This window comes from Cryptotermes secundus, unplaced genomic scaffold (genome assembly GCF_002891405.2).
Source record: "Cryptotermes secundus unplaced genomic scaffold, Csec_1.0 scaffold120, whole genome shotgun sequence".
Lineage (NCBI taxonomy): Eukaryota > Metazoa > Arthropoda > Insecta > Blattodea > Kalotermitidae > Cryptotermes > Cryptotermes secundus.
The window spans coordinates 1,172,956-1,200,479 of NW_019742442.1; the positions used below are offsets into that span (position 1 = coordinate 1,172,956).

At 40.3% G+C, this 27,524-nt stretch overlaps 1 protein-coding gene across 3 annotated transcripts in view; it reads left to right on the forward strand.

Annotated features, from left to right (window-relative positions):
- Window positions 1-27,524, forward strand: part of LOC111873102 (myelin regulatory factor) — a 225,641-nt gene that overhangs the window by 102,377 nt on the left and 95,740 nt on the right. For 2 of the 3 annotated variants that reach the window (XM_033754962.1, XM_033754963.1), the window contains exons 1-2: window positions 10,607-10,767; window positions 11,534-12,458. The exons of the other annotated variant lie outside the window; for it this stretch is intronic. In XM_033754962.1, coding sequence (XP_033610853.1) covers window positions 12,329-12,458 — 130 coding nt within the window. In that variant the 5' untranslated portion in view covers window positions 10,607-10,767; window positions 11,534-12,328. Of the gene's footprint in view, window positions 1-10,606; window positions 10,768-11,533; window positions 12,459-27,524 lie in introns of those variants that run through there. 3 annotated transcript variants of the gene reach the window in all.

Consider the following 27,524-nt stretch of genomic DNA (forward strand, 5'->3'; position numbering starts at 1 on the left):
GAAGTAGGCATCAAAAGCGTTGTCTACTGGCGACGTGTTTTGTAACATTGGGGAGGATTGGACGGCGCAGGGCTTTATCTTTTCGTGCTGTATACGGAGATATCTCACTTCAAACCACTGACCTTATTATCCGGATTTATTTGGTGTTTCAGATCAGTGAAAGTAACGCCTCCCGTCGTCTTTCAAGCTATTCGTGGCTGTCGAACAATAGAACTAGCTATGCGTTGCCGAAGAAATGTCCTGGCAAGAGAAGATTTCTTTAAAGAAAAACAAGATTGTAAAAGTATACAGAGTACACTCTTCCTGTTAAAAGGACGTTCCGCAGAGGAAACATAAATGGCTTGCGAACATCCATAGTCGTCAAATTGAAAAGAAAATGTAGCGAATATGGGAAAGGGAAGTGATATTCTGTAATTTAGGAGATGGCTTATTTTCCATAAACTGAATAATTATGTCGGACCGCCTCTGTGATCTAGTGGTCAGAGTTCCTGGCTACAGATACAGAGACCCCGGAATCGATTCCCGGCCCTGCCAGTTTTTCTGAGAAGTAGTGGATCTGGAACGGGATCCTCTCAGCCTCGCGAGGATAATTGAAGAGCTAAGAATGGAAAACTAGCGGCTTCGGTGTACAAAACCGAGATTAACGGCCGTGGGGATCTGTTGCGCTGACCACGCGACACCCTCTATCCGTTAAAGTTTGCACTAAATTCGCCGAAAAGTGGCGGTCGCTCGGTCGGTATAGATCGCTTGCGGACTAAAGCGGCGGGATTTCTTTTATTTTTTAATAATTATGACTACAATGATTTTTCCCTTGCAGTAAACAAATGTTAAATTCGCATTAAACTATCCAGAGTTAGATCTTATTCTGTGTTCCACTTTTTTTGCCATCTATATACAACGTCGTTTAATATTCTCTCGTTTTCTCTTTATTGTCACTACATGTTTAGGACTAACCGGCCATCATCAGGTGAACATTTTGTTATGAAGAAGGAATCTGCTGCTCATCACAGCAACCTTACTTAAAAACTTACTTAAGACAGGAATAATAAAATGCAAATTAATTAACTCTCCTATATCGAATTTCACCAATATCTGCGAAAAGGTTAATGGGATATATACAAAAGTTCATTTGTGGTCTTATATGAACAAGGTTTCTGTTATGGATTAGTATGATTAGAATGTCGGAATTTCCGGACAACGTTCACTGAAAGTTTTTTCCCCCTAGGCCCCAGTGGGCCTAGGCCTACCTCCACGAGCTTCACTTCGGTTTTTCTAAATCTTAGACATACGGTAGGACTCCTTGGGCGGGTGATCAGCTCGTCGCAAGGCCTCTACCTATACACAAACACAGAAAAACGGACACAAACAAACTAAACATCCATGCCCTTAGTGAGATTCGAACCCACGATCCCGGTTTCCAAGCAAGCGAAAACATTACATGCCTTAGACCGCTCGGCTACCGTGACCGGCTCAGTGAAAGTTTACTATGTTGAATTTCAAGAAAACATGTTCAACGGTTTAGGCTGTGATATTAGATCAAACAGGTGGAAAGACATGACTTCGACATAATGCGTTCTTTTCTACTTTGTAAAGAATGGCTAAAATGGTGCTGCTATGATATGGAATCTGAAATTTAGAATTACACACCTTTCTGTTCTTGCTAAGCGGAAGCTATAACACTCGTCACAATGGCAGACCATGCCCCATGCATTGCAATAACAACATCCTTATCAACACATTTCTTTATATTATGTATTGTTATCTTGAAATCATCCTATAAGTCGGATAAGAATAGGATTTGAGACCATTGTATTCGCGAACGTAGAGAGACTCGTGTACGGACGGCCTTCAGAATGGGTGAACGTGACAAACGTCCACACCAAGTACAAGAGCGAATTCGCAAACCGAAACTGCTTCATGATAAACTTTTAGAGGAAAGCAAAGATGGAAATTAATTCGAGTATATTGTTCAGCAGCCGGTCACGGTAGCCGAGCGGTCTAAGGCGTGCACTGTCTTCGCTCGCTTGGAAGCCGGGATCGTGGGTTCGAATCCCATTCAGAGCATGGATGTTTGTGTGCGTTTTGCTGTGTTTGTGTACAGGTAGAGGCCTTGCGACGAGCTGATCACCCGCTCAAGGAGCCCTACCGCATGTCTAAGATCTAGAAAGATCCGAAGTGAACGGAGAAGTTCATGGAGGTAGGCCTAGGCCCACTGGGGCTGTAATGCCCAGGAAAAAAAAATATATTGTTCAGCACTATACAATGTCTGTGAAATAGCCAAATACCAAACCTGTTTAGGCCTAATTAAAAAATAGTATAATTCAGTATCATATTCTACTTGTGAAATAGCCTGCATGAAAACTGTTCAGTCGGTAATTTCATTATCGGATTTCCTTATTCTGCGTTCTTTGTTCGAACTCTGTGTAATGAGCGGATAATGGAAAGATCATGCTATCTATCTGCCTGTCTGCCCGTCCTTTCGTATATACTATCAAGCTACGTAACTGATTTTTATACGTTATGACAGGATGATTCCACAGTAAAATTTCTCGAACGAATTTCGTTCTGGCATTACAACTACATGAAACCTAGATAGAACATTGTACAGTTCCTGAGAGACGGATCGCCGTGCAAAAATGGGCACTTAACTTGAAGTATAGAACCACGTAGAATATATGATAATTTGTAAAGATATATATTTTATATCAATATCATCGTCATCGACCGCCTCTGTGGTCTAGTGGCCAGAGTTCCTGGCTACAGATCAAGAGGTTACGGGTTCGATTCTCGGCACTACCAGATTTTCTGAGAAGTAGTGGGTCTGGAAAGGGGTCCACTCCACCTCGTGAGGATAATTGAGGAGCTATTTCAAGGAAATAGCGGCTCCGGTCTAGGAAATCGAGATTAACGACCGTGGGGATACGTTGCACTGACCACGTGACATCCTTTATCCACAAAAGTTGGCACTAACTTCGCCGACAAGCGGCTGTCCCTTTGTCGGTATAGTTCGCTTGCGGACTGGAGGCCACGGAGTTTTTATCATCGTCATCATCATCATCACAGCCACATCCTCCTACATATTCTTCTTCATCTGTATCTAGTAGATATTCACGGAACTATTTCCGACTTCGACTGCAAGAAAAATAGAGGTTCACTTTTGTGGCGCTTTTAGCTTCTCCTCCTAAGAACGTTCGCTAATCAGAATTAGGGTTAGTTTTTTCTGGTAAACTGCAAAAAGGGGTTATTTCCATTAGAGTGGAAATATGACTCCAGTGGAGCACAATGCCCCAAACGTGATTTTCCTCGTCTTACTGATTGTGTGTTGCAAAGCTAATGCATAGCTCAGTTGTGACCATAGATTGCGCCATAAGTTATATTTCCTTATATTTCTGCGGAATTAGAAGTAAACAGTTTCCAATTATCGTTGTAGGTATTAATGAGGTTAAATGTCACATCTCAATCAGGATTGTTAGTGTCTCGACCTAGAATCGAACCCCACACTTTCCGAATACATGTGAGCCAGTTTACTTGGAGACTGTTCAGGAATTTTCTCGAAACAAAGGGGAATTGTTTGGTTGTCAAATATATTGTCTCTCTTAATGGTCTGCCTCCTGACGAAGCAAGAATTTTAATCTGTACATAGTTCAGTGTGAAACTTTCCAGCCTCTTTATACGTGTACATGTATAAGCGAATATTAATGGTCGTCATTTAGTTGGTCCTTAATAATAGCTGTTACGTAGATTTCGGCTTCTGCAAGACAGTAAGTAAAAAGGGGTAGGGGAATTAATGGTAATCGAAATGAGTGAAATACACACACATATTTTTGTAGATAAGTAGGAATATCTTCCCTCGCTGCATGCGAATGTGCACGTGGTTGCTTTGATAAGGTAGCGAAATTGATGGTTGAAGCAGTCAGATGTTTGTGTGGGTATTAGTAATGACATAATTCGATGTGATGCTAAGCTGGAAATGATTTGTGTTGCTCGGCGCAAGTATTTTGCTTCTCTGTGGCAACAGAGGAGCTTTATTGATCAAGTCTTGGCTTAGTTTCTAAAAATATCTAGAAAACATGGAGCTGCAGTTATGAACAAGCCTCTATAATTTATGTTCCATAAATCTTGGTCCGAAAGCGAAATTCACATTAGTGCGAAAATGTGCCTCGTACGTCATTACGCACGAATTGTAAAGGGGTAGCAATCATTCAGTGAAGTATTGTGCTTCCTAATAGACTTTTAATAGACTATTTTTAACTTCTGGTAAGGAACTAAAATTTTTGCGACATAAATAGTAGATAATGCACAAAGAAAATTTCAGGAAACTGATAGTAGGCCCAGACCATTATTAACAAGGTTTATAATCGTATGCTATTACGGTAACGCTTCTGTAATATGGGAAATAAAAACGTTGTAATCGCGCGAAATAGTTACTTATATTTGGTGATACGTACATAATACATGGAAATGCTGAGGGTAGCAATTTGAAAGTAACAGCATCATAATGAATCATAATCTTCGGACCGAATAACATGAACTACGTGGCCTGTAGTCCGCAAACGAACTACACGGACCGAGCGACCGCCGCTTGTCGGCGAAGTAAGTGCCAACTTTAGCGTATAGAGGGTGTCACTTGGTCAGCGCAACAGATCTCCACGGCCGTTAATCTCGGTTTTCTAAACGGGAGCCGCTATTTCCTTGAAAGAGCTCTTCAGTTATCCTCACGAGGCTCATTAGACCCCGTTCCAGGCCCACTATTTCTCAGAAAATCTGGTAACTCCGGGAATCCTACCCGAGACCTCTGGATCTGTAGCCAGGAACTCTGACCACTAGACCACAGAATATGCCATTTCTATAAGGGGGAACAAATTGTATTTTTAACGCGGTTCTTTCTTGCGTATCTCTGATACTGATATTCATATACGTATAATTCATTGAGTAATTTACTAATACAGCAAACAAATGTCAATGTGTAAGATTTGAGACTTTCACGGCGGTGACTATGAAGAAGGCAGTCTTCTGGGATTTGGCATCGTGGCGAAGAGACCGTGAGACTGCTTTTACCGGTTGTCACGGTCTCTTCGCTTGCGGATTTCTTATATTTTTCCTTCTACCCTGAAGATGGAGGCGATACGTTCCTCCGAAACTTCGGTTAACACCACATATACACCGTTCCAGTAGACTGCTTTCTTCAAATGTCAATGTATTAAACACTTTATAGAACGAAGACCTCTGTCTTCTGGGATCTAGCTCAGACGCTAAAACTCTTCAAAGCAACAGCTGTGAGAACTTCAAATCCTCTTTCTGAAAATATTTCGTTGCATTTTTAAATATCCGTTTGGACTTAAGTAACTGCATCGTACTGTCAGTTTTGTTGGGTGTTGTTTAGGGAAAGATGGTGCGCGTCATTTTCCGGCAGGTGGGGCAATTATTTTTTTCCTTAGCACTACAGCCCCAGTGTGCCTAGGCCTACCTCCATGAACTTCTCCGTTCACTTCGTTTTTTTCTAGATCTTACACATGCGGTAGGACTCCTTGGGCGAGTGATCAGCTCGTCGCAAGGCCTTTACCTGTACACAAACACAGAAAAACACACACATCCATGCCCTGAGTGGGATTCGAACCCACGATCCCGGTTTCCAGTAGAGCGAAGACAGTACATGCCTTAGACCGCTCGGCTACCGTGACCGGCGGGACAATTATTAGGTTAGCAATAATTTTCGTACAAGCCATTTTAATTTTCAGTTGCCATGACGAGAGAGTCTGCTGCAACGGTTGGTGTAATAACACGACTCTTGAAGCAGAAGTAATATTTGCTTTTCCTTTTAATAGTATATCAGAGGTGTGTTTTCCAAGTAGTGAACAGCTTCTTGCCGATTCATTAGAGCGTATAAATGATGGTTGTGTAATTTTGAATTTCTTTTGTGATCTTAGAATACATGAAGGGATTTTGTGATTCGTTGGCTGGCGTAATTCCACCAAATGACCTTCCTTTCATCGATTTGCATTGTTTATTTCGACCATGAAAGCTAAAGAGACTAATGTATTAGTACGTTGTGGGTCAGTTACGGTTGCAAAGAAATGTGAAGTGTGGGTTATTTATACTCCAGCTTATGAACCCTAATGCAGACTCATAGTTGTCTCTCGAGTCCAGGACTGGTCTTGGCCATCCGATTAGTGTCTCAAGCAGGAATGTGCTTCATACTTCATTGTACAAACTCTTCCTCCTTCACCTATTATTTTTGTATTACTGGTGGGTTGGGACTAAGTCCCTTGTGCTGCGGCCACTTCTGGCCTATTGTACCAGCCCCAGATGATAGGTGAGGGTGATTGTGGAGCAGTTGGTGGAATGAATATAGGCAGGGGAAACTGAAACACTCGGAGAAAACCTACTCCAGCGCCACTTTGTCCACCACAAATCCCACTTGACCAGACCGCGGGATTGAACCCAGGCCGCCGCGGTGGGAAGCCAGCGACTAACCGCTTGAGCTATGGCGCGGCCTCTTCTTCACCTAACAATCTGTTCAATAAATTCCCCGGTACTGTTTAGTATCAGTGGTTTTTAGTACCTATGTATTATATAAGATATGAATGTTATACAAAAATCTGTCGCCAGTTGCGTATCGGCAGTTTTTCATTTCTGTCCAGTTTTGTCGTTTATTCGTATTTTTGTTGCGACGCGAATCTCTGGCGCAGGAAGAGAGTGAGCACTGCCATCGTCGTCATGGACTTGCTAGTGTTGAGTCTGAAAGGTACAGAAGAAAACTGGCGATTCCAGTGTGTTAACTGCTATGTTACCTGGACGTATTTTATTTAAAAGCATTTTCTTTCTGTTTGTATGTGAATAAATTGGCACCTTAATTACTTTGAGCAGTTTTAACAGTGGCCGCGGCTCCCCTAATCCCCAGTTCCGAATAAGGCTTTGGACTTTAGATATTTAAGGGAACTTAACCCCTGAGGATGGTGAGGGATTGCTGTGCTTTCTTGGTATGATACAGAAATGCATTAAGAATTATCAATTTATTTGACCGGAAAATGAAGTAATTTGTTGGTTCCTGGTAATATCAAATAATCTGATATTTTGTGTTTTTGTATTACCCATATGTTTTGAGGTAAGAGTGGGTCCTCACCAACGAATGCAATGCCGATGCTAGGATCGAAAATCCTTCATTACCTGTAAGCAGTCAGTTACATATTTCGGTATCTTGAATTATCATCTGGTCGTTAAGTAGGGTGTAGCATATGATGACGTAGTTACTTAACTTTTTGTTACTTAACGTCATTATTTTATATTTATTTATTGCTTATTTAGCAAGGTTGTATGTATGTCAGACTGCATGTATAGTGTTGGACCAGTGATTAAGACTAGCTCTTTCTAACGGGCCCAACTGAGCAGGTTTTATCCTTCCTTACCCACCCGAAGACGGAGACAGATCCAGTCTCCGAAACGTCGTGGTCTTTTGTCTTTTACATACCAGACGATGGATGAAGTCCAAAATAAGCCAGAAGAAGTATTATTAGTTGTTTGGTTAGAGAACTCCTTGTTTAGTTAGTTTCGTTGGTCGAATATATCTGTAGTTGGTTCGTTAATTACCACGACGTACTCGGGCATGTACATTTGAAAACGAGAGTGAAACGAAGGGGATTCCCAGTTCTGTTTCCTTGATGAATGTGTGTGCTGTATTTTGCGTAGTGCTGACGTAAAGATGGAAAGTGGAGAGGTTGCTACATATCGACTTCAGATCTACCGTTGCGGCAGTTATTAGTGCATACCGCGAAGTTCTGGAATCCTCTCTGCTTGCTAAACCTACGTACATTACAAATTTAATGGTTCAGGCATTCTTTACAGTCTTACAGTAACCTGTATTGCACTGAAACCAGTCTTTATCGAAAAATATATTTGGAAGGGAGAAAACAGATGTAAGTTTATCCTTAATACTTGGACACTGTTTAACATAGGAACCTAACGGTGATAACAAAATTTAAAGAAAATATTATGCTTGAATATTTATTTCTGCCAATCAAGGAGTATGAGATGGGTAGGGCATATAGCACGCATGAGGAGAAGAGATATTCATATAGGGTTTTGGTGGGAATGGCAAACGGGAAGAACCACAAAGAAGACCTAGAAATATGTAGGAGGATAATATTATTATGGATGATACAGAAATAGGATACAGTGGCATGGACAGGATTGATTAATCTAGCCTAGGATAGAAACCAGTGGAATGCTTTTGTGAACGCGGTAATGAAACTTCATGTACGGTAAACTGTTTAGAAATTTTTGGGTAGCTGAACGACTGGTAGCTTCTTAAGAAGAACTCATCCCTATGGAGTTAGGTAGTTATATAATTTTGTTCCTGGGCTTACTCCTGTTGCAGATGGGAAATGATTCAGTTGGACAGTTGAAAAAATATGTTTGTATTTTTCTCAAAGACTAGTTTAGAAAGAAGAAAGACGGAAAGACAGTGGAAAAATCAAGGAAATGAGGGGAGAGAGAGGGAGAGAGAGAGAGAGAGCTGTACTTATAGACTGCTCAGTAACTTTATTTTAAACGTTATGGCATGAATTTCTGACTTCGCATGGCTTATACCCGTAAATGCGCAGAACATGACTTCGCACTGCACCACCGTCTACGCATTCATCAGTCATCCTATCACCGACGCTATGTAGGCCCCATACTCACAGCGTCGTTAAATAAACAACTTAACAAGTGACCCGCACAATGATCTTCCTACCTAAAGGTACTCCTTGTAAGAGGCCGTGGAGGTCGAGGCTCCCACATTCTCTAGACAATCGGCTCACACATGGTGGTGAGGTTGCCAGCCTTACGCTCCGACAACCCCCGTACTCATTTCTGTTAGAGGCTGAGTCGACTCCAGGCCCCTATTGCGGCTGGAAGAGTTAGATCAATTGAAAAATCCAGTGACCTCATCGGGATTTGAACCCGCGACCTTCCGGCTTGTAGCATAGTGCCTTAGCCAACTACGCTACCGCGTGCCCAAAGGTACCTGTATTAAACATAAACTGTCTGAAACGAACAAAAGTCCAAGGCCCTCAGATTTATTCACGTTTATGCCCGTTAAGCGGAAGTTAACTGATTGGAGGTCTGGAGCTGGGCTTGCAATTTGTTCCGCAGGTACCCGATTGCAGTATTGTCCGGATTAGATTTTCCTGACTCTGCCTTTCGTGCGTTTACTCCTTTTCCAAATGAATGCTGAAATAACCCTCTATCGCCTTCTTCCAGATTCTTACCTTCTGATCATACATGAAATTTCATTCGACGCTAATATCTTCGGCAGATGTATCATCAAGTAATCTGACAGTTTACAATATAACTGGAAGAACATCACATTTATTCTGTATGGTTCTGACGATGGTGTATAATACACAGAATTACTGTTTTTTTTCGAAACGTCGTGTTTTCTATTTTCTAGAATACCGGATGATGGGAAAAGTCCCAAAACCCAGTAATTCTGTATGACATTTTTTGAGCTCTTCCAAGAGGAACTCCTTTAAATACCAATGCTTTCCATGCGAGAGTGACATTAGTGATTTTCTGCGAATGTAATTATGAATTGGATAATATTCTAGCAATTAGAACAGTGACAGAACAGGCGTGACTCAGCTGCAATGCAACTGATAGGTGCATCTGTACTAGAAGAAGACTGTTAAATTCTCGGTAGGGGAACTGGCAATTCTGAACATTCTGAGTAGTGTACTCGGTCCTAGTAGCACCTTCAAACAATCCGCGTCCTCTTGTATTTAATATTATCTGGCTCACCATTAATCTTCCTCACAAATCAGTTATGCAAATGAGCTCGGAGGTTAATAATGCGTCACTAAGTGACGTGCTGATAAATAGATATGTTACCCTTATTGCGTTTTTATAGTTCAACCATTTTCGTTGTAAAAGTATGTATGAACGAGCAGGTTAGCGCAGTCGGCAGTGTGCTCGTATTTCACCGGTATTTCGTAAGCATTCGGTCCGAAATTTGTCTGCGCCCTCCGTTTTATTTTCGCTTTGATCAAGCCCAATGAAGATTCTTTTATAAATATTATTATTTAACTGCAAATAGGTTTTCACCTCGTTCACAACGGATATTGCTTTATCAGTTCACCATTCGAGTCCGTATACCATGTGCGGTTGATCTAGCATCATTAAATAACTTTCCAATCAATCTATATGGTAGCAGTATATTATTTATGTAGTCCATCCATTTTAATTGTGGTAATATGATTGGATGTGCATCATACCTTTGCATCACTTTGCGCATGCACAAGTGGACAACCATTATGTCGGTAGAATAGTTTTCACCCACTATCTGGCAGACCACAGCAAAGGAAAGGTATCAAACCTGTTAGAAATTAAAAAGCAGAACCTTACGTTACAAATCGAACGTGTTTTCAGATGGCATGTTATTGGTCAAATTTCTGTTAGACGTTTTGTGATTGGTTCTCACAGCTGCATAACGTGCGAACTTCACAGGAGCTGTGTAGGAGAGAGAATAAGTGAATGAATGAGTGCGCTCAGTACATAACTAGCGCCTCTAGCGGTGAGTGGAAATACTGTAACTAAGTAACGCCTCTTTACTTACCTGTGCAAAGGAAAAGACAAGTGTATCTTATTCTGATACGAAAAGAGTTAGTGAAAAATGGCCTTCGAATATCAGTACCCGTTGGTCTCTGTGCGCAGCGTGTTGTGATCCGTAGTGAGTCGTATTGTGCAGTGCTGCTAACCGAATTGGTTTCATAAATTTCTCCAAACACCTAGGTGATGTGGAAAATTAATTACATTTGAAATTGACCTTACTATTTTACGTTTTATGTCATTTCAGTATTCCACATTTTAGTATTATGATAGTACCTGTTTCAGTTTTTCGTAAAGGTCAGTGGCACGGAATCAAGATGTTTTCCCCGTTCTGAAGTTAAAGCAAAACTCAGCGCCTATCCTTACGTTAATTTTTAATTATAAATGACTGCTGTGAAATTAAACGTAACTTCAACAATAAAATTATTCCTTGTTGGCGAAATGGCAAAATTGTTAACTCCTGACTCGGTATTTGATATTAGAAAAATTCGTTGAAAATTTATTTTGTGCCGTAATCTGATAATAGTGCTTGGAATTTAATCAGATTTAAATATACATCATTAATATCCTTATACCGATATAAGGTTATGTAACAATCTAGCAAAATGTTAACGTTTTTCGAATTAACCTCTAATTCAAACAGATTGGAACTGTAGTTTGATTCTTCATTAATATTAATGTCAACCATTTTAAGAGTTGAAAATAAATTACAAACTGCTCTTTTCAGAAGAGAAATCATCTTGAAATTTGTGGTACCTTCTGTGTTTAGTGTAATTTGGAGCATATTTTCAGGCAATACAGTCCGCACTTCTTCAGCTTTGAAATTCTGACAAGTGTAGACCTTGTAGAGAAGGTTACTAATAATTTACACTGTTATATGCATATGAATGTTTATTGAATGTAGACATTTATGTTTACCGTCGGTGTAATGCATATGTTTCTTCATTAGGCCGCTCATGCAGTTCCTGAGAAGACACTTAAGGAATGCAGAACTATTGATCAATATGCGCTTCGGTGTTCGGCATTAATTTCATTGGAACTTTCTGCTTTTTCAAATATGAAATTCTCAGAAATGGTTTGTCATTTCTGAAAGAAAAGACGAACTTCACAAAATGGTGATCTCTAAACTGTCTGTTGGTCAGTGGATTTTAGTAAATACCACTTCGTTTGTTACTTATCGATCTTTCTCACTTGCTTTTATTTCGGTGTGTATGGAAGTTTTATTGTGAAAAAGGCGACACTATACAGAAATACAGACAGTGCCAAGTTAATGCTACAGTGTATAATAGACGGAGACTGAAGTCAGAACGATAGACCTTTCTGTAGGCGTCAGTTCTGGGTGTGAGTTTGAACCATGAAGTGAGTAACCAACGTGAAGATTGTAAGCCGTAGTTGCAAATAGAGTTGTCTGGATTTCCGGAGGCTATATCCGAATATGTAATAGTGTTAAATATATAATTTTACTTCGTATTTCTGACATTCACCAAGTAATGCTGTAACATTTTCATAGTTGTCTTCAGTTGTGAAGTTAATCCGAAACGTTTTATAAAGAGTGAAGACTGACAGGAGTGACATCTTGCTGTGTGAATATAAAAAGCAAGCTGCAATTGAAGGCAGATGGAGTTCTCCAGGTTTACAGTGTTATTGTCAAGAGCTCTGCCGAATCTAGCATAACTTTTAGCTGTGTTATGAGTGTAACAGTAGCCACTGGACTCTAGATATTGCACGTCAACGCAGCGGTGTAATGGAGTACTCGTGGAGCCTTGCCGAGGACAGTGGCGGTGGAGGTAACGCAGATTCCTCGGACAGGACGTCTATCACCGGCGGGCAGCGTCTTATTATTGATGCCCGGCGTCTGCCTCACCAAACGCCAGGTCTGACTTTCATTATAGCCCCTAGCTACAACAATCATAGTGAATAGAAATAAGTATCTTAATGAAGAAAGCCGTCTTCTGGGATGTGGCGTCATGTAGATCTAGTGTAAACCGACGTTTCGGATGAACATATCGCCTCCATCGCAGCCACCTGCTCAAGCTGCTTCCTCGCTCGTGGATTTTTCTACCCTGAAGATGGAGGCGATACATTCATCCGGAACGTCACTTTACGCTAGATATACACGACACCACACCCAAGAAGACGATATTCTTCATAGTCACAGCCATAAAAACCTCGAATCATACAAAATATCATCATAACCGCCTTTTAAGACAAGATTGTTCGCGTGTTCATTTTGATTCCAACATCTCTCAACCATACCGACTTCGCTCTCTGGAACCTTTGATTTATAATTTCATATTTTCTATAATGATTTTCCTTGTACCATTCTCTTCAATAGACAGCTTCCATCGTCTTTCCTTATTGATCAGTTATGTGACTTCAGTGATTCATCTGAGGGATCTTGCTTCTGCTGCCAAACACGTAGGCTAAATACGCTTTCTACGTATAATCTTATCACTCAGCTCCTTTGTCCAGGAATTTTATAGTATTCGTGCTTGTAAACTTCTCTGAAGAAACATAGGTCTACACTATCCTATTGTACTAACATATCCGTCAATAATACAACTTTAAAAAACATCAGGAATATGTTGTTCACTAAAAATGCATTTTAATATTATGACAGTTCAAATCAATAAAATGGCTGTAGGCCTTTACGCAGTACATAAATTTACACATTAAAAGTGAATTCAGTGTGAATAAATGTATTAACTTTTAATGTGTATATTTATATGCTAACATAATAGCCTACGGGCATATTGTTGATTTGTACTGTCATAGTATTAAAATTCATTTTTAGTAAACAACATATTCCTAATGTCTTTTTAAAGTTGTATTTTTGACGGATACATTAGTGAAATAGGATAATGTCTCAATACAACGGGATGCTGAAATATACTAGGTCTACGGGTCTCACATGGCTTCTAAAATGCAAATGCTTATCTTTCTTCTGGTGCACAAGGAAAATTCAGTTAGGTTCCGAGATGGCTGCATGCAGATTACAGTGAAACTATGCGATTCTGAATCAGAATGTTGGCTAGTTCATGAAATTAATTAGCCTGAGGCAAGTGGAAGTTCTGGACGTTAGCTCCTTCGTATGTTTCACTTGATAGTCTATCACTGAATTGTTCCCGTATTTGTGCTCTACGAAACTGGATGCGTTGCTGGTTGCTGCACACACTGAGCTGTAATGTAAAGGTACAAGGTAAAGTTGTCCCTGTGCTTAACTAATTAAGCACTATGCCATGAAGGCGTGTTTGGGAGTGGATGTATACAGCTACATATTCTTGACCTCGGCACTAATTGGAGGTGAGGTCAGCTTCACGCACCGGCCGCTTTAACCCCGTGGAAAGAGCCCCCGGTACCCACTGGATAGAAGGCTGGGTGGGCCCCAGAGCCTGTCTGGACGACTGACTCGAACTCCGACCCTTCGGTTGTCCAGCCCGAAGCCAGTTGCTCTACCGACTACGCTACCCCGGCTATAATGTGAAAGGATTCCGTAGATGTGATTCAAGAAACGTCGTGCTTGAGTGGTTAACACTCTTGCTTCGTATTCCGAGGTTCTTCGGACTGTCCTGACTGAGAGTTTTCGTCGTCTAAGCAAATTACATGATAATATCCTTAAAGGGGCGACGACTGCTTCCTTCCACACCCTTCCTGATTCATCAAAAACAAATCCCCCTGCCATTCGACACTCCATTACATATGCAGCTGATAAGACGTCGTTCAACTGCATATGAATGAATTTAATGAAAATGCGCGTCTTAAAATATGATACTTCTTCATCTAGATTCTCCTCTGGACTGCGAGAGGTTAGCGGATTTCCTTTCTTTGTTGTGGCACTTAACAAGAATTTTTATCCTGCATGGGTTCCCTTAGGGTATGAACTTGTAACGGAACAAAATTAAGACCGTTTTATACGAATAATGAAACACAGTGGCATTTTTTTTTCAAACAGTACGATAACTTAACACAATGTAGCGGGGAATATGGCGACCGGGATAGAATTGATATATTTTAGTTATTTGCTGCGGAGCTTTGTAATGAATTGAACATAAGTCTTTGGGTCTCATGTTCGACCATAACGTGCCGTGTATGCCTGAGAGATTCGCACAGGATAGGAGCATTGCCCAACGATCCGTTTTGTATCGGAGAAAGATGAGCGTAATAGGACCTGTAAGAATTTAAGAAGTGGAGTGGACGCAGATGTAATCGTGTGTGAAGCGAATGTCAGAGTCCAGTCAAGACGTGATCAGAGTTGAACCCCCCATCTGCGAACCGACGTTGCGATCAGGTGCTCACTGGTGTGGGCTGCAGTGCACTTCGGGAACTGTGACGGATGAGTTTGGAGCGCGGGTTTGGAATATAAAAGAGCCGAGACTTAAAGCTCCACATTGTTATCAAATGTATTTATTTGTTTTTGTGAAGTGTGCAGAAATGTCTTATGGTGAAATAAGACTTTATGAAGAATCATGAAGTTTACACTTGGAATAACCGATATTATGCAGTTTAGTCTAGAAAATAGCAACAAAATCTTTCTTTGTATTCGTAAAAATTGATTTGTTCTGTTTATGATGTGCTTGTGTTGAAACAATTATTTTTACAAACTCAAACAGATACGTACATGGTTTACGAACTCGTATTTCAATCGGTTGCGAACGTAGGCTCATGTATCTCAGTATAGCTCTCGCCTATACTGATTCAATCATTTTATCATTTACTGATCATCGCAGTCAGCACCTGTACAGTGTGTACTGTTGGTATTGCAATGGATTTCTGAAATAACGTTTCAGTGTTGACGGTGGAGTAGGCCTGTTACTGAAACCGATTCTTTCCGGTGGTTTTGATGTGGCATTTTATTCTAGAAACGCTGAACGCCTCTGAACAAGCACTTCTGGATATTTGTGGTGAGCAAATTGAAATATATTTTTTGCGATCTAGTCCTTGAATTGTTTGTGCACACTTTGAGTAAACTCAATACGCTAACACAGTGTAGCACGAACGTTCAATGCCGGTAACGAATGTTTCCATTGAGTTCGGAAGAGTTATTATTATATTTTCCTTACATACAGTTAATTGTCGCTAATAACCCAGCGACATTTCAGACACCAATCATCAATCCAAACCATTAGATTTAACTTTATCAGTGAATCAGCCCCTATCGATGTCGAATTGTGCCATATCGTGACTTTTCTATATATTAATATACTTGTTCCTTTCTTACTTCGTAAATGTAAAGTTAAAGCTGTTTCTATAACAGGCCGTGGAGGTGCATACAGTTGTGAGACGTCGAGAATCCCACATTTTCTAGACAATCGGCTCACAGATTGCGGTGAGGTTGTCAGCCTCACGCTCTGGCTGCCCTTTACCCCCAGGAAGGTTCCTGGTACTCATTTCGATTAGAGGATGAGTCGACCCCAGGGCCATAATGCGGCTGGAAGAATTGTCAATTTCAAAAATCCTATTATCTCGTCGGAAACCGAACCCGCGACCTTCCCTCTTGTAGCACAGTGCCTCGACCAACTATGCTACCACGTGTTCACTTTCTTCCGTCTTAATCTGATTTAATTAGTACGGTTCTTTTCAGACTAATTAGTATTCTTTGTAACATATGCACATACTTGTACTGCAGGTTTACCTTTATTGCTGTTATTTATGTTGTAGGAACCATCTCAGTTCTGTGTCGTTAAATGTTGTTATTAAATTAAAAGATAATTACGTGTAATTTTTGCTTAAGGAGATACTTTCAACTAACGAAGCCCTTTCCTTAATCTAGGAAACATTGTAATAAATATATTTTTGGTCATCCAGTGGTTGAGGGTCCCTGTAGATTGCTGAGCATTCACAAGAATTGTTACTGAAAAGTGAACGTGGCTGTGGTTGCTTGCTCCATTGCCGTTAGTATAAAAACCCATGAAAATCAGAGGAGCTGAAGCTCAGTGGGACACATCAACGTCTGGTCTACGCCCGTGATGTTTCTTTGTTGGGCAAATGCGTAAATCTTACGGTGGAAATGGCAGTCGCAGAGAAAGTTAAATGTACTTTCATGTGTCGTTATCGGAATGAGGGGGAATCATAACTTAAAAATAACATATCATTAAAAAATATGGCGAGAGCACAATATTTTGGAAGCTACAGTAGCAATTTGAGATTAATTCAGTGGTTCACAACATCCTGAAACATGAATCTCAAGTTGATCTTTAAGTTTAATGATGAAATTAACAACCGATTAAATTTCAGTGATTATTTCTATGATTGAATTCCCATCAAAATATCGTATCCCTTTTATACTTTATGCTATAGATCTGTCTTCTCCAGAGTGTGAATGTTGCCATTTTTTGTGCTGTCTTCCAGGATAGTACCCTCCTGATACTGGTACTCGTATAGTCCGATCGAACGCCATTCGTGATACATGTAGTAGTCCCATTTTATCATTCTTGTATTCGCCATTATCATCTTTCTTGGATACCGCATTGATAGTTTATGTTTCGGCTTCTGACATAGTCAATCCTATTTTGTCCCAGTGTTCACAGGAGGATGAGGTGGGCAGGCCATGTAGCACGAATGGGGAAGACGAGGAATGCGTATAAGATATTGGTGGAAAAGCCAGAAAGAAAGAGACCGCAGGGAAGACCAAGGCGTAGGTGGGTGGGCAATATTAGAATGGATCTTAGAGAGATAGGATGATATGATATGGATTGGATAGATCTGGCTCAGGATAGGGACCAGTGGAGGGCTCTTGTGAACACGGCAATGAACCTTCGGGTTCCATAAAATGCTGGGAAATTCTTGAGTAGCTGCAGAATTGGCGGCTCCTCCAGAAGGGCTCAGCTCCATGAGTAAGTAAGTAAGTTCAGATCTTTCTTAGTATACTTATTTTAATTTTATACGTCAGAATGGGCTTGGAAACATATATTGTTGATTCTAATTCTCTCTATAAGTAGTTCTTATCCAGTAACCTACAGATTAAAATATACAAAAGCATAAAAGCGTGAAGTCCTGAGTAGAGTGAAGCTTGATGTCTCACCTGAGGAAAGAACACAGATTAAGGGTGGTAGCGAATAACATTCAGACCCACTTGAGACGCGGTAAGGATTAGATGAATAAGAAGAGGAATAAATTTTCATAATGAAAAGTATCATAGTCATATTCTTCTCCATATATTATCAGGGCAATAAAATGGAAAGTGACGAACTTATGCATACAGACGATTAGTCTGAAGACCTGAAGGTGTGAGAGAACTTGTAAGACTTATGTATAGATGGAAAGATAATCCTGTGCGTTAAACTGGTTCGTAAGGAAATAGCATGTGAACTGGATACAAAGGGCTCATGATATTCTCCTGCGAGGGTTCTTATGAACATTTTTTTTATTGCTAGTGGGGTGGTACTAAGTCCCTTGTACTGCGGCCACTTCTGGCCTATTGTACCAGCCCCAGATGATAGGTGAGGGTGATTGTGGAGCAATTGGTGGAATGAAGATTGGCAGGGGAAACCGAAGTAGTCGGAGAAAACCTGACCCAGCGCCACTTTGTCCACCACAAATCCCACTTGACCAGATCTGGATCGAGCCCGGGCCGCCGCGGTGGCAAACCAGCGACTAACCGCTTTAGCTATGGCGCGGTCCACTTCTTATGAACACGGCAATGAACCTTCGGGTTCCATGAAAAGCGAGACAACTTCAGCGGGCTTAGGATAGGCCCCAGCGAGGGTTCTTATGAACACGGCAATGAACCTTCCAGTTCCATGAAAAGCGAGACAACTTCAGCTGGCTCAGGATAGGCCCCAGCGAGGGATCTTATGAACACGGCAATGAACCTTCGGGTTCCATGAAAAGCGAGACAACTTCAGCGATTGTGAGCTTTTGAAGAAAGGCCCTGCACCATGGAACTAATTACATTCTGGATTTTTTCTCTAGAAATTGTAGATTTTAGTGTTAATATTGTGACAGTCATTACCGTCATTTAATCCTTCCTACAGCACTGTGTATCCATTTAATTTCTTTTGTTTTTTGAAATGTGCATCACAAAAACTTGCATAAATTTAAAAAATGATTGGATTTGAAACTTAATATGAAGGTAGTAGACCTACATGATACCCACAACTGTACAGCAGTGCATGATTTCGTATGTGTGATATGTTAAAGGGACCTTATATTCTGATGTTCTGTAAAGTGAAAAGGGTTCAGAAATTCTGCTTGCAGTGCACGGACTTTTCATTCATTACGTTCAAATTACTGTAAATTTTAAAGAAGCTGAAAATATTCTGATTTTATACGGTTAGGAAAGACACGCCTAAACTGGACCACATCCTGCGTCCAGTCATTTTATTTTCGCAACTTGCCCAATGGCAAGTCATGGACTGTCACAGTTGCTGTGACGTTTTTGCGATTTACTGTGTCTAATTATCGTTAATTTTCATAGCTACGAATAGTTTCACTAAGAGCCTCGTAGTTATGAGGTTTGTTATATTCACCCACGCATGTTGCTACGTTAAATAACATGATGCCAGTTAACAGGACTGGATGGGTTTTCTGCATTTTGCAAGCTCAGCCTTCCGTGTTCGGGCCAAACTAGTAGCTTGAATGCTTTACTACTTGGTTACTGTGTACTTGCCGTAATATAGTAAGTAAGTAAGTGTATCCCTGTAACAGGCCGTGAAGATCCATAGGGTTGTGGTATGTTGAGGTTCCCACATTTTCTAGACAGTTTGCTGACAGATGGCGGTAAGGTTGTCAGCCTTACGCGCCGGCCGCCCTTTACCCCCAGGAAGATTCCTGCTATTCAGTTCTGTTAGAAGCCAAGTCGGCCCCAGGGCCATAGTGCACCTGGAAGATTAGGTCAATTAAAATAGTCCACCTCATCGGGCCTTGAACCCGTGACCTTCCGGTTTGTAGCGTAGTGCCTCAACCAACTACGCTACAGCGTACCCCACACTTTTCCTATTATGCATTCTTTAAACGAAGTACATAAACTTAACGCATAATGGAGAGGTGGGATCAGTGTCCCAGTGCTCTCTTTTGATTTCGACAAAATTTTATGTTTGAGCTGCTGCTGCATATTTAATGTTAGATCATATCGATTGAATGTAACAACTGATTTACAAGATGATGTAATTTGTAGTCAATAGCCTGATGATTCTTCTACAGAAGAGTTTGTCTTAATACATAGAACGAAACGTAATTATCGTTAACTTTTTAGACCTTTGTTTGCAACATTTTGTATGTGACGAAAGTCAATGGGACATGTCACTCTGCGATCGCGATTTTAGTACTTATTTGGCCATAAGAGCTCAGTACACGGCGAATAAAACGGAAATAATAATGTTTGTCTTTTACGGATTAGAAGCTCGCGTAAATCAGTAATTTGAATTGATCTATTTCGTAAGTTACTCATACAGTACGATTCTTTGGTATTTTGTCATTCATAAGTTAAAAACCGCCTAAATTATTATTTCTTAATTCCCTGTTTAATGAATCTCTTTCGTAAGTTATTTGTGGAACTTCCATATTGAAACTTTCAGTTTCAATACTCGTCCGCCAGTACTGACCGTTAGGTTATCTCCGTTGGAAGAAGTCCTGTTGCAGAAAACATCACACCAAAAGCAGCTTAAGTGCTATGCTGATTCGATAGTTGTTGAAGAAAAGGCTGAAAGCTGTACAAGTGAGTTATTTGGCAAAGGAAAACCACGTAGATGACAACGAAATACGGACATCACAAAAATTAAATTGAATGCTTCAGATATTATCGGGAAGATTTTAAACTACCAAACGAATTTGCTGAAAAACGTATAAGCTTGCAGAATGAAAATAAGCAGATATCAAATGAGGCACTTGAATGGAAATCATTGGGGCGAATATATCCTGGGAGCACGAACTTAAGTGCGTCTGGATTGAAGAACAAGCCGTTAGGCCTAATAATTCATATGTTGATTGCCTATTCTTCTCTACGGCACCACGTTAAGGCCGGCTGTGGATTTCACCAGCCTTCTCTCTGATTTGTGTGTACCTACCTATAGACTCGGACCTTCACTCGAGAGAAAAGTAGCCAATCGTAAGCTAATCATTTTCCTCCTGCTGGTGCTGAGGTATAAAATATATGCAACGAGAGGCTTGGTTGATTTGGTCAATAATTTTACTTCACATTCGAAGAGTTCCGGGTTCGAATATTGGGCCGGAGGTGAATTAACCCAATTGATGTTATCATGAGTTTTCTCAGTCACTTCAGGACAATTCTGTAATAGTCCTATAAAGTAGGCTACTGCCATTTCTTTCCATATTCTTTAGCAATCTTTCCATCACGTAACAAGAGCCAGTTATTGCTTCAAGCTCTCTGTCGAACCTAGGCGAATATTCGCGGACACCACCTTTTCATCCGGCGTTTTACTCGGTGCCTCAAGCTGTGTCGTCTTAAAATAAAAACAAAAGACTTGCCATGTAACTTGTCATGTGTTCAGTTACATGGGCTCCAGACGGATTCCTCTGTCATATTCAATTATGCATTCCGCAAACTACGTTCTAATCCAATGTCGAACATAGTTCAGCAGTTCTGAAACTTAATTAAAGAAGTTATACTTCATATCTGTATATAAATTATATTCCTGTATATATATATATATATATCAAATACAATTAGTTATAAACCTGTATCAGTTGTACATTCAGTGCAAAACTTTCTTTCGCCGATGCTTTACCATAATTATAACAGAATGATGGCTCCATTTTTCTATATGAGAAACAATTNTAATCATACGCATAGAATTTTGTTTTACCGGTCAAATAGCTCACGCTTGCTTGTGAACGAAAATACCAACAAACAAGACAGCCCGGAAAGTGTTTCGTTCGCAGCCCGCTTCTATGGTAAAGCGATATTAACTACGGAACGGATTGCTATGATGAAAAGGGAAATTGCAGCTGTTAAGCTCAATGAAACTCAATGCAACGTTGAAGTTACTACAAATATTGCTTATGTAGAGAGCGTTATGTTACTGTGAATACATTTCCATATTTTTATATAAAAATATTTTGGAACATGTAAGCAAAATTGAGTAATATGCCTCTTAGAGAATGAGAGAATGGATAAACTAATATTTCAGACGTCAGCGCAGCCTGTTATGCGAGACATATCGTCCGGGAAATACCCTGCGTTTTGACGCGGGGATTCCCCCTCGGTGTTCCAGCCATTCAAGCAGGAGAAGAGCGTAAGTGACACTAGATAGACGGCAAATCGCCTATCTGTGTTTTGTTTAGCCAATCAGGAAATCAAGAGGAAAATTACATATAATGAGTGTTATTTGATGCCAAGTGTCGGCCGTTAGAGATCTTCATTAAAATTGTTCACAGTACTGCAGTTTTCTAGTTTAGTCGTTTGGAAGAGCAGGGATTAGTTTAAATGAACTTACTTGTAGTGCCAGTTCCCGTATTCGTCAGTGTGTTTGTTAATTAAAGGATGTGTTCATTCTGGTGGTATAGTTCTCTTTTGGCACGCACTTGGAAAATGTATTGCCCCCCAACAGCCTTCTCACGTTACACAGCATTGAAGTACTCGTCGAAGTAGACATAATGCTGCCGTTGTTGGCCTAAAATTCGATTACGTAGGTAACCTCTAATTTGTGAGTCTTCTTGTTAGAAGTTCTTCTCCAGGACCTTCAAAATTGTTCCCTTTGCGCCGGATATGGGCAAAGCGTTTTTTAAAATAAATAATTTCGAAGTAGGAATTTTCTTCTAAAGTTTCCTCAGACATCCTCCAGATGAGTCAGCTTGAAGAAGAAACAACGCACCTAACTGTTGTGAAGGAACATAGTAGAACAAAATTCGACTATCTGGGGGTGGGGGAAGTCTGGGTGTCCATAGACTAAACAACCGATGTAAGCAGAAGGAAGGCTGCAAATATTGCTAATGAAGTTTTGAAAAATGATCAGACGCTGTTAGAGAAATGACTTTCCTGTGATCCCAGGAAATGTCTGCAGTGATTCACATAAGAATGACGCTTGTCTCCAATGAAGCTGTGCATGCTGTATGCCCAGATGGTGTGAAATTTGACAGAAGGAGGATTTTCATTGAACTATCCAAAAGCGATACATATTACGCGTATAGCGCATGCCCCTCCCAGTATCCGCGAAACAATTTCTCTGCTGTATCCACATGCAGATAAGTTAGTGCATAATGGGAAGAAAATTTATATGAAATTGCTGACTAGAACAGAGGCCTCTTTACAAACAAATTTCCAGAAATACCATTCACCCCCAACTCCAGTAATGACACGTTGAGGGAATTGGTTGGGGGCCATAGTGTATTATGCATAAACTGAAATCTTTTGTTCTGTGGTAAATGAACTCAGCAGGAATGGTGCTTTCTCTGCTGCAATACCGCAGAAAAATATTTAATGATTCAGTTGAATTCAAGATGCCAAAAACTGACTTGACCTGCATTCATGCACATTTCAGATTTCTGTCACAGTCTGTAACACAGTTGGAAAAGGTCACAATCAATATGAGAGATAGACGATGTACTGAAATTTGTGCGAAATTTCGTGTGAATTCAAGGGGGAAAACGCAGTTGATTCTGAAGCCCGGAAGGATTTGAGTGTCAGTGGCATCATGTGTATGCGAGACTGGTATCACGTGATGCGGAACGTGACGTTCCTCAATACGAATCACTCTTCTGTGGTAACCGACACAGATTTACGATGCAAAACTGAAAGATGACTTTTGAGGTTCACTGCTTCAGTGATTCACTTTCTGTTTGAGATAATGGCGGCGTTTGTTGAGTATTTTGTGTAATCATGGGCACTTCTATGTGACATATTTTAAACTTTTTTTTTTTGCAAATTTTAAACTTTAATTCACATAAAAATAAATTTTTCTAGACTTTGGCATCTAAAAATCCGTTCCCTGTTTACTACTGCTACAATAGTGGCTGTGCGCGTTTCGGCTTCGTACAATTAACATGTCACGTTTGCGAAAATTATGAAAGTTTGTATTGTATATGTTATAAGGTGATGTGTTTTTGTCTCTCGTACTGGTCGAGTGATCTGTTTGCTTGTTGGCCGGCGAGGATACAAGACTGGGTGCACCTGAGCAACACTGCTATGCCTATGGAGTAAGGCATGCAAGCAACTAGTTTCACTGTTATGTGTATGACTTTCCAGGGCTGTCCATAGTCTTAGAATCAAGTTTCATGTTAGCGCAAAAACGCTCACTTCTGAATAGAGAATAGAAACTAATGAATGTTCTGAAGGCCTTGACTTCAATCATTTCTATGTATAGTCTCCATGTAATCCTCTTATCGAAGATTACACGGAGATATTATATATGATTTAAGAAGGGGATATTCCGGCCATTCAATGTAAGGTTAGCTTTGGGGCCTAAGTCTATGAGGAAAATAGATGGTCTGAGTCTTATCGTCATTGATTTTTACGTTTCATGGTTCAAACCACGTCTCAATAGCACTGAGACCTCGCTGCATCTTTCTGAGAACATGACCCTGTTTGCGGTATGTCTCATTCTGTTTGTACAGGTGTCATCAGCAAAGAGATCCAGATAGACACCCGGTGTTTTGGGCATATAATTTATATATACTCTACAATGTGGGGTACAGGATGGAACATTGTAGCACCCTTGCTTGTATGTCCCTTGGCGCAGATATTGCACCTTCGACTGAGACTCTGAATTTTATCTGACAACGAAAACAGCTAATAAGTTTGATTAAATTCATCGAAAATTTTAATCTAGATAATTTATATAGGAAGCCAAGGTCCATAAACTGATTAGTTCCGTTTAGAGCAAGGAGAAATTACCTGAGCAGTGGAAGGAGTCTATTACTATACAAATTTACAACAAGAACCATAAAACCGACTGTAGTATTTTATAAGTATCGTGAGATGACACTGCTATCAACTTCATACAAAATTTTATTCAATGTCCTCTCAAGATTAAGTCCATATATCGGTGAAATTATTGGGGATCATCAGTGTGGGTTTCGACGTAACAGATCAACTACTGATCAGATTTTTTTTTGCATTCGTCAGATACGGGGTGAGGGGGGATTGGAGTACAATGAGACAGTACATAAGCCATTTATAGACATCAAAAAAGCCTATGATTCACTTAGTAGGAAAGTATTGTACAGTATTTCCAAAGAGTTTGGGGTACCTATGAAACTAGTCAGGCTGATTAAAATGTGTCTAAATGAAACATATACTAAAGTCCATATAGGTAAACATTTGTCTCATAATTTTCCTATCCAAAATGATCTAAAACATGGAGATGCTTTATGCCCAATGCTTTTCAACTTTGCTTTAGAATGTGGCGTTAGGAAGAGACGTGAAAACTATGTGGGACTGAAGTTAAGTGGGACACATCAGCTCTTGGTCTATGCTGATGATGTGAATCTGCTGGGTGATAATATAGGTACCATAAAGAAAAACAGAGAACCTTTAATTGGATCTACTAAGGTGGTTGGTGTAGAAGTAACTGAAGAGAAAACTAAATTTATGTTGCTTTCTCGTCACCAGAATGCAGGACAAAATCGTGACATAATGATAGCTAACAGATCCTTTGAAAATATGGCACAGTTTAAATATTTTGGAACAACGGTAAGAAATCGAAATTTCATTCGGAAAAAAATTAAAAGGTGCTTGAATTCGTGTAATGCTTGTTACCATTCAGTCCAGAAGGTTTTTTCTTCCCGTATGTTTGTAAAAACATAAGAATTAGAATGTATAAAACTACAAATTTACCTGTAGTTCTGTATGGATGTAAAACTTTGTCTTTGACATCAAAGGAGTAACATAGACTAAGGGTGTTTGAGAACAGGGTGGGGAGAAGAATATTTGGACCGAAGAGAGATTAAGTAACAGGAGGTTGGAAGAAACTAAATAATGAGGAGCTTCATAACTTGTACTCTTCACCAAGTACAATTAGAATGATGAAGTTGAAGAGGCTGAGATGGAAAGGGCATGTAGCACCAATGGGAGTGAAGAGGAATTCCTGTAGAAAATAAGTAGGAAAGTCAGTTAGTTAGCTCCGCTTTTGGAGGCAGCTTGACAGCCACGGATGAATGGAGTGGTTTATTCGACTTCTTGGCCCTCTGCGAGGTATTATAGTACCTCTTGCGTCTCTTTGTTTCCTGGAATTCGTCTTCGTGGGCCTTTGCTCCCACAGAAGTTTTGTTCACTACACCTGTTTGTCCTGACTGTGCACTCACCCTCAGGACAGCCTTCAGTTCATTCAGTGTTCCGCGTACATGCCGTAAGAAGCAGCTTCCCATCAAGAGCTTTGCAAACGTATGTTCACTTGTCCACGCTGTTGACAATAGAAGTCCACTCAGAACTTTCCCCCACTTTGGCCGGTGTGCATCTGGCAAGGTTCTCAATGTCACTGGGTACTTTAAATACTTGTTGCACCACAGAAATTGCTTCTGTGTATTTGTTCGTGATGGCATGACATTTACGGAATCCCGGTTCTGGGACGTCCGTCATTTTGGTGCACACTCAAGTTTACCGCTTGTTTTCATATTTCGTACAGCACTGCGTACACTCGCAGCCGGTCGACAAACCTCACCGACACCACCTTCGCCAAATGAGAGTTGGCCATGAACACACTATCTAAAGTGGAGTCTCTAAAATCCACCTGTCTGACACACGTTTCATTCAAATCACTACTAAATCCAACCAAGACCTGGTGTAGCTGACTCACTGTCTGTCTACCTACTCAATTCTCACTCACTCCGACCCTTTTCTACCGACTGTCTCTCCTCCACATCTAACCTCCTCGGTTTCTGTCTCACTCACTAACTCAGCACACAAGACTGACTCCTTATGTAGCCTCGGCATGGACCACATAGAAAACACGCTTTCAACAGTTACTGTGATGTCCTAGGTTTCATAACCGTTGCCTAGCAATGGAGAATTTTTCTTGCTCTTCAATTATGTGTCGGTGTTCTCTATTCGACCCAATATAGGAAACAGGAAACTTGGAAGAGTTTAAAATTGTACTTCTGCTTCGAGTAAACAGTCTTCTAAGTTCGTTCTTTTAGTGGCTGCGTCCCGCGTTGGTCTTGGTCTTTTGTATTTGTTTACTTTAAAAACAAATATGGGCTTATTATATATACAGAGAAATTAAACAATTTTACTAATGTTTTTCCATTCCAGGAGCTCGCGTAACCATCATATCATTTTGATATGGAATAAAAAAATTACAAATTTGGATAGCTTCGTATGGCATGACGTCGTACAAAGTTTCATAAAATTCATCACTGTGTTTAAAATTTGGTAAGAGGACATCCCTACGCGCATACTACGATGGTGATCCGATAAGACGATTTTTATTTCCGAAATAACAGAACAGATTGACGAGGATACTTGTTTTCGTATAAAATAACGTAATCGTAGAGTAGGCGAGCAGTCGTGATGTACGTCTGTGTCATTAATTCTGACTAATTGTTCGAGGTTCCTAATTCGTATACTGGTATAATATTTGTACATCTATTTATTTTGTATTTATGGGTACATAATAAGTTACACTTCGCAACGATCGTAAACGGTGATAGTGTAAAAGCTCACGTAAAGTTCTTTCATCGTGACGTAAGAAGGTTTTTGATTGATTGTAAGTACTTTTCTGATTAGCAATGCACTTGAAGTTTGAAATAGGCTAGATGTATCGAGTAACTCGAGATGTTAATCTAATTTCTGTTACAGCACAAGAGTGTACTTTTAACTGTTTACTTGCCATGTACACTGCAATGTATAAACAGAAGAGAAGTAATTTCAGTGAAGTTGATCTCGAGCGATTTATAATCGATCTATACTTTTAGCGTCGCTGCTCCGAGAGGGTTGTTCCTCAAAGGCATTTGGATGAATACATATATTCAATACTTTTCCACGGGCCTATGTATTTTATCTTGTTAACCGGCAAGAAAACATGGCAGTAGATCAAAAGGCCATTGGC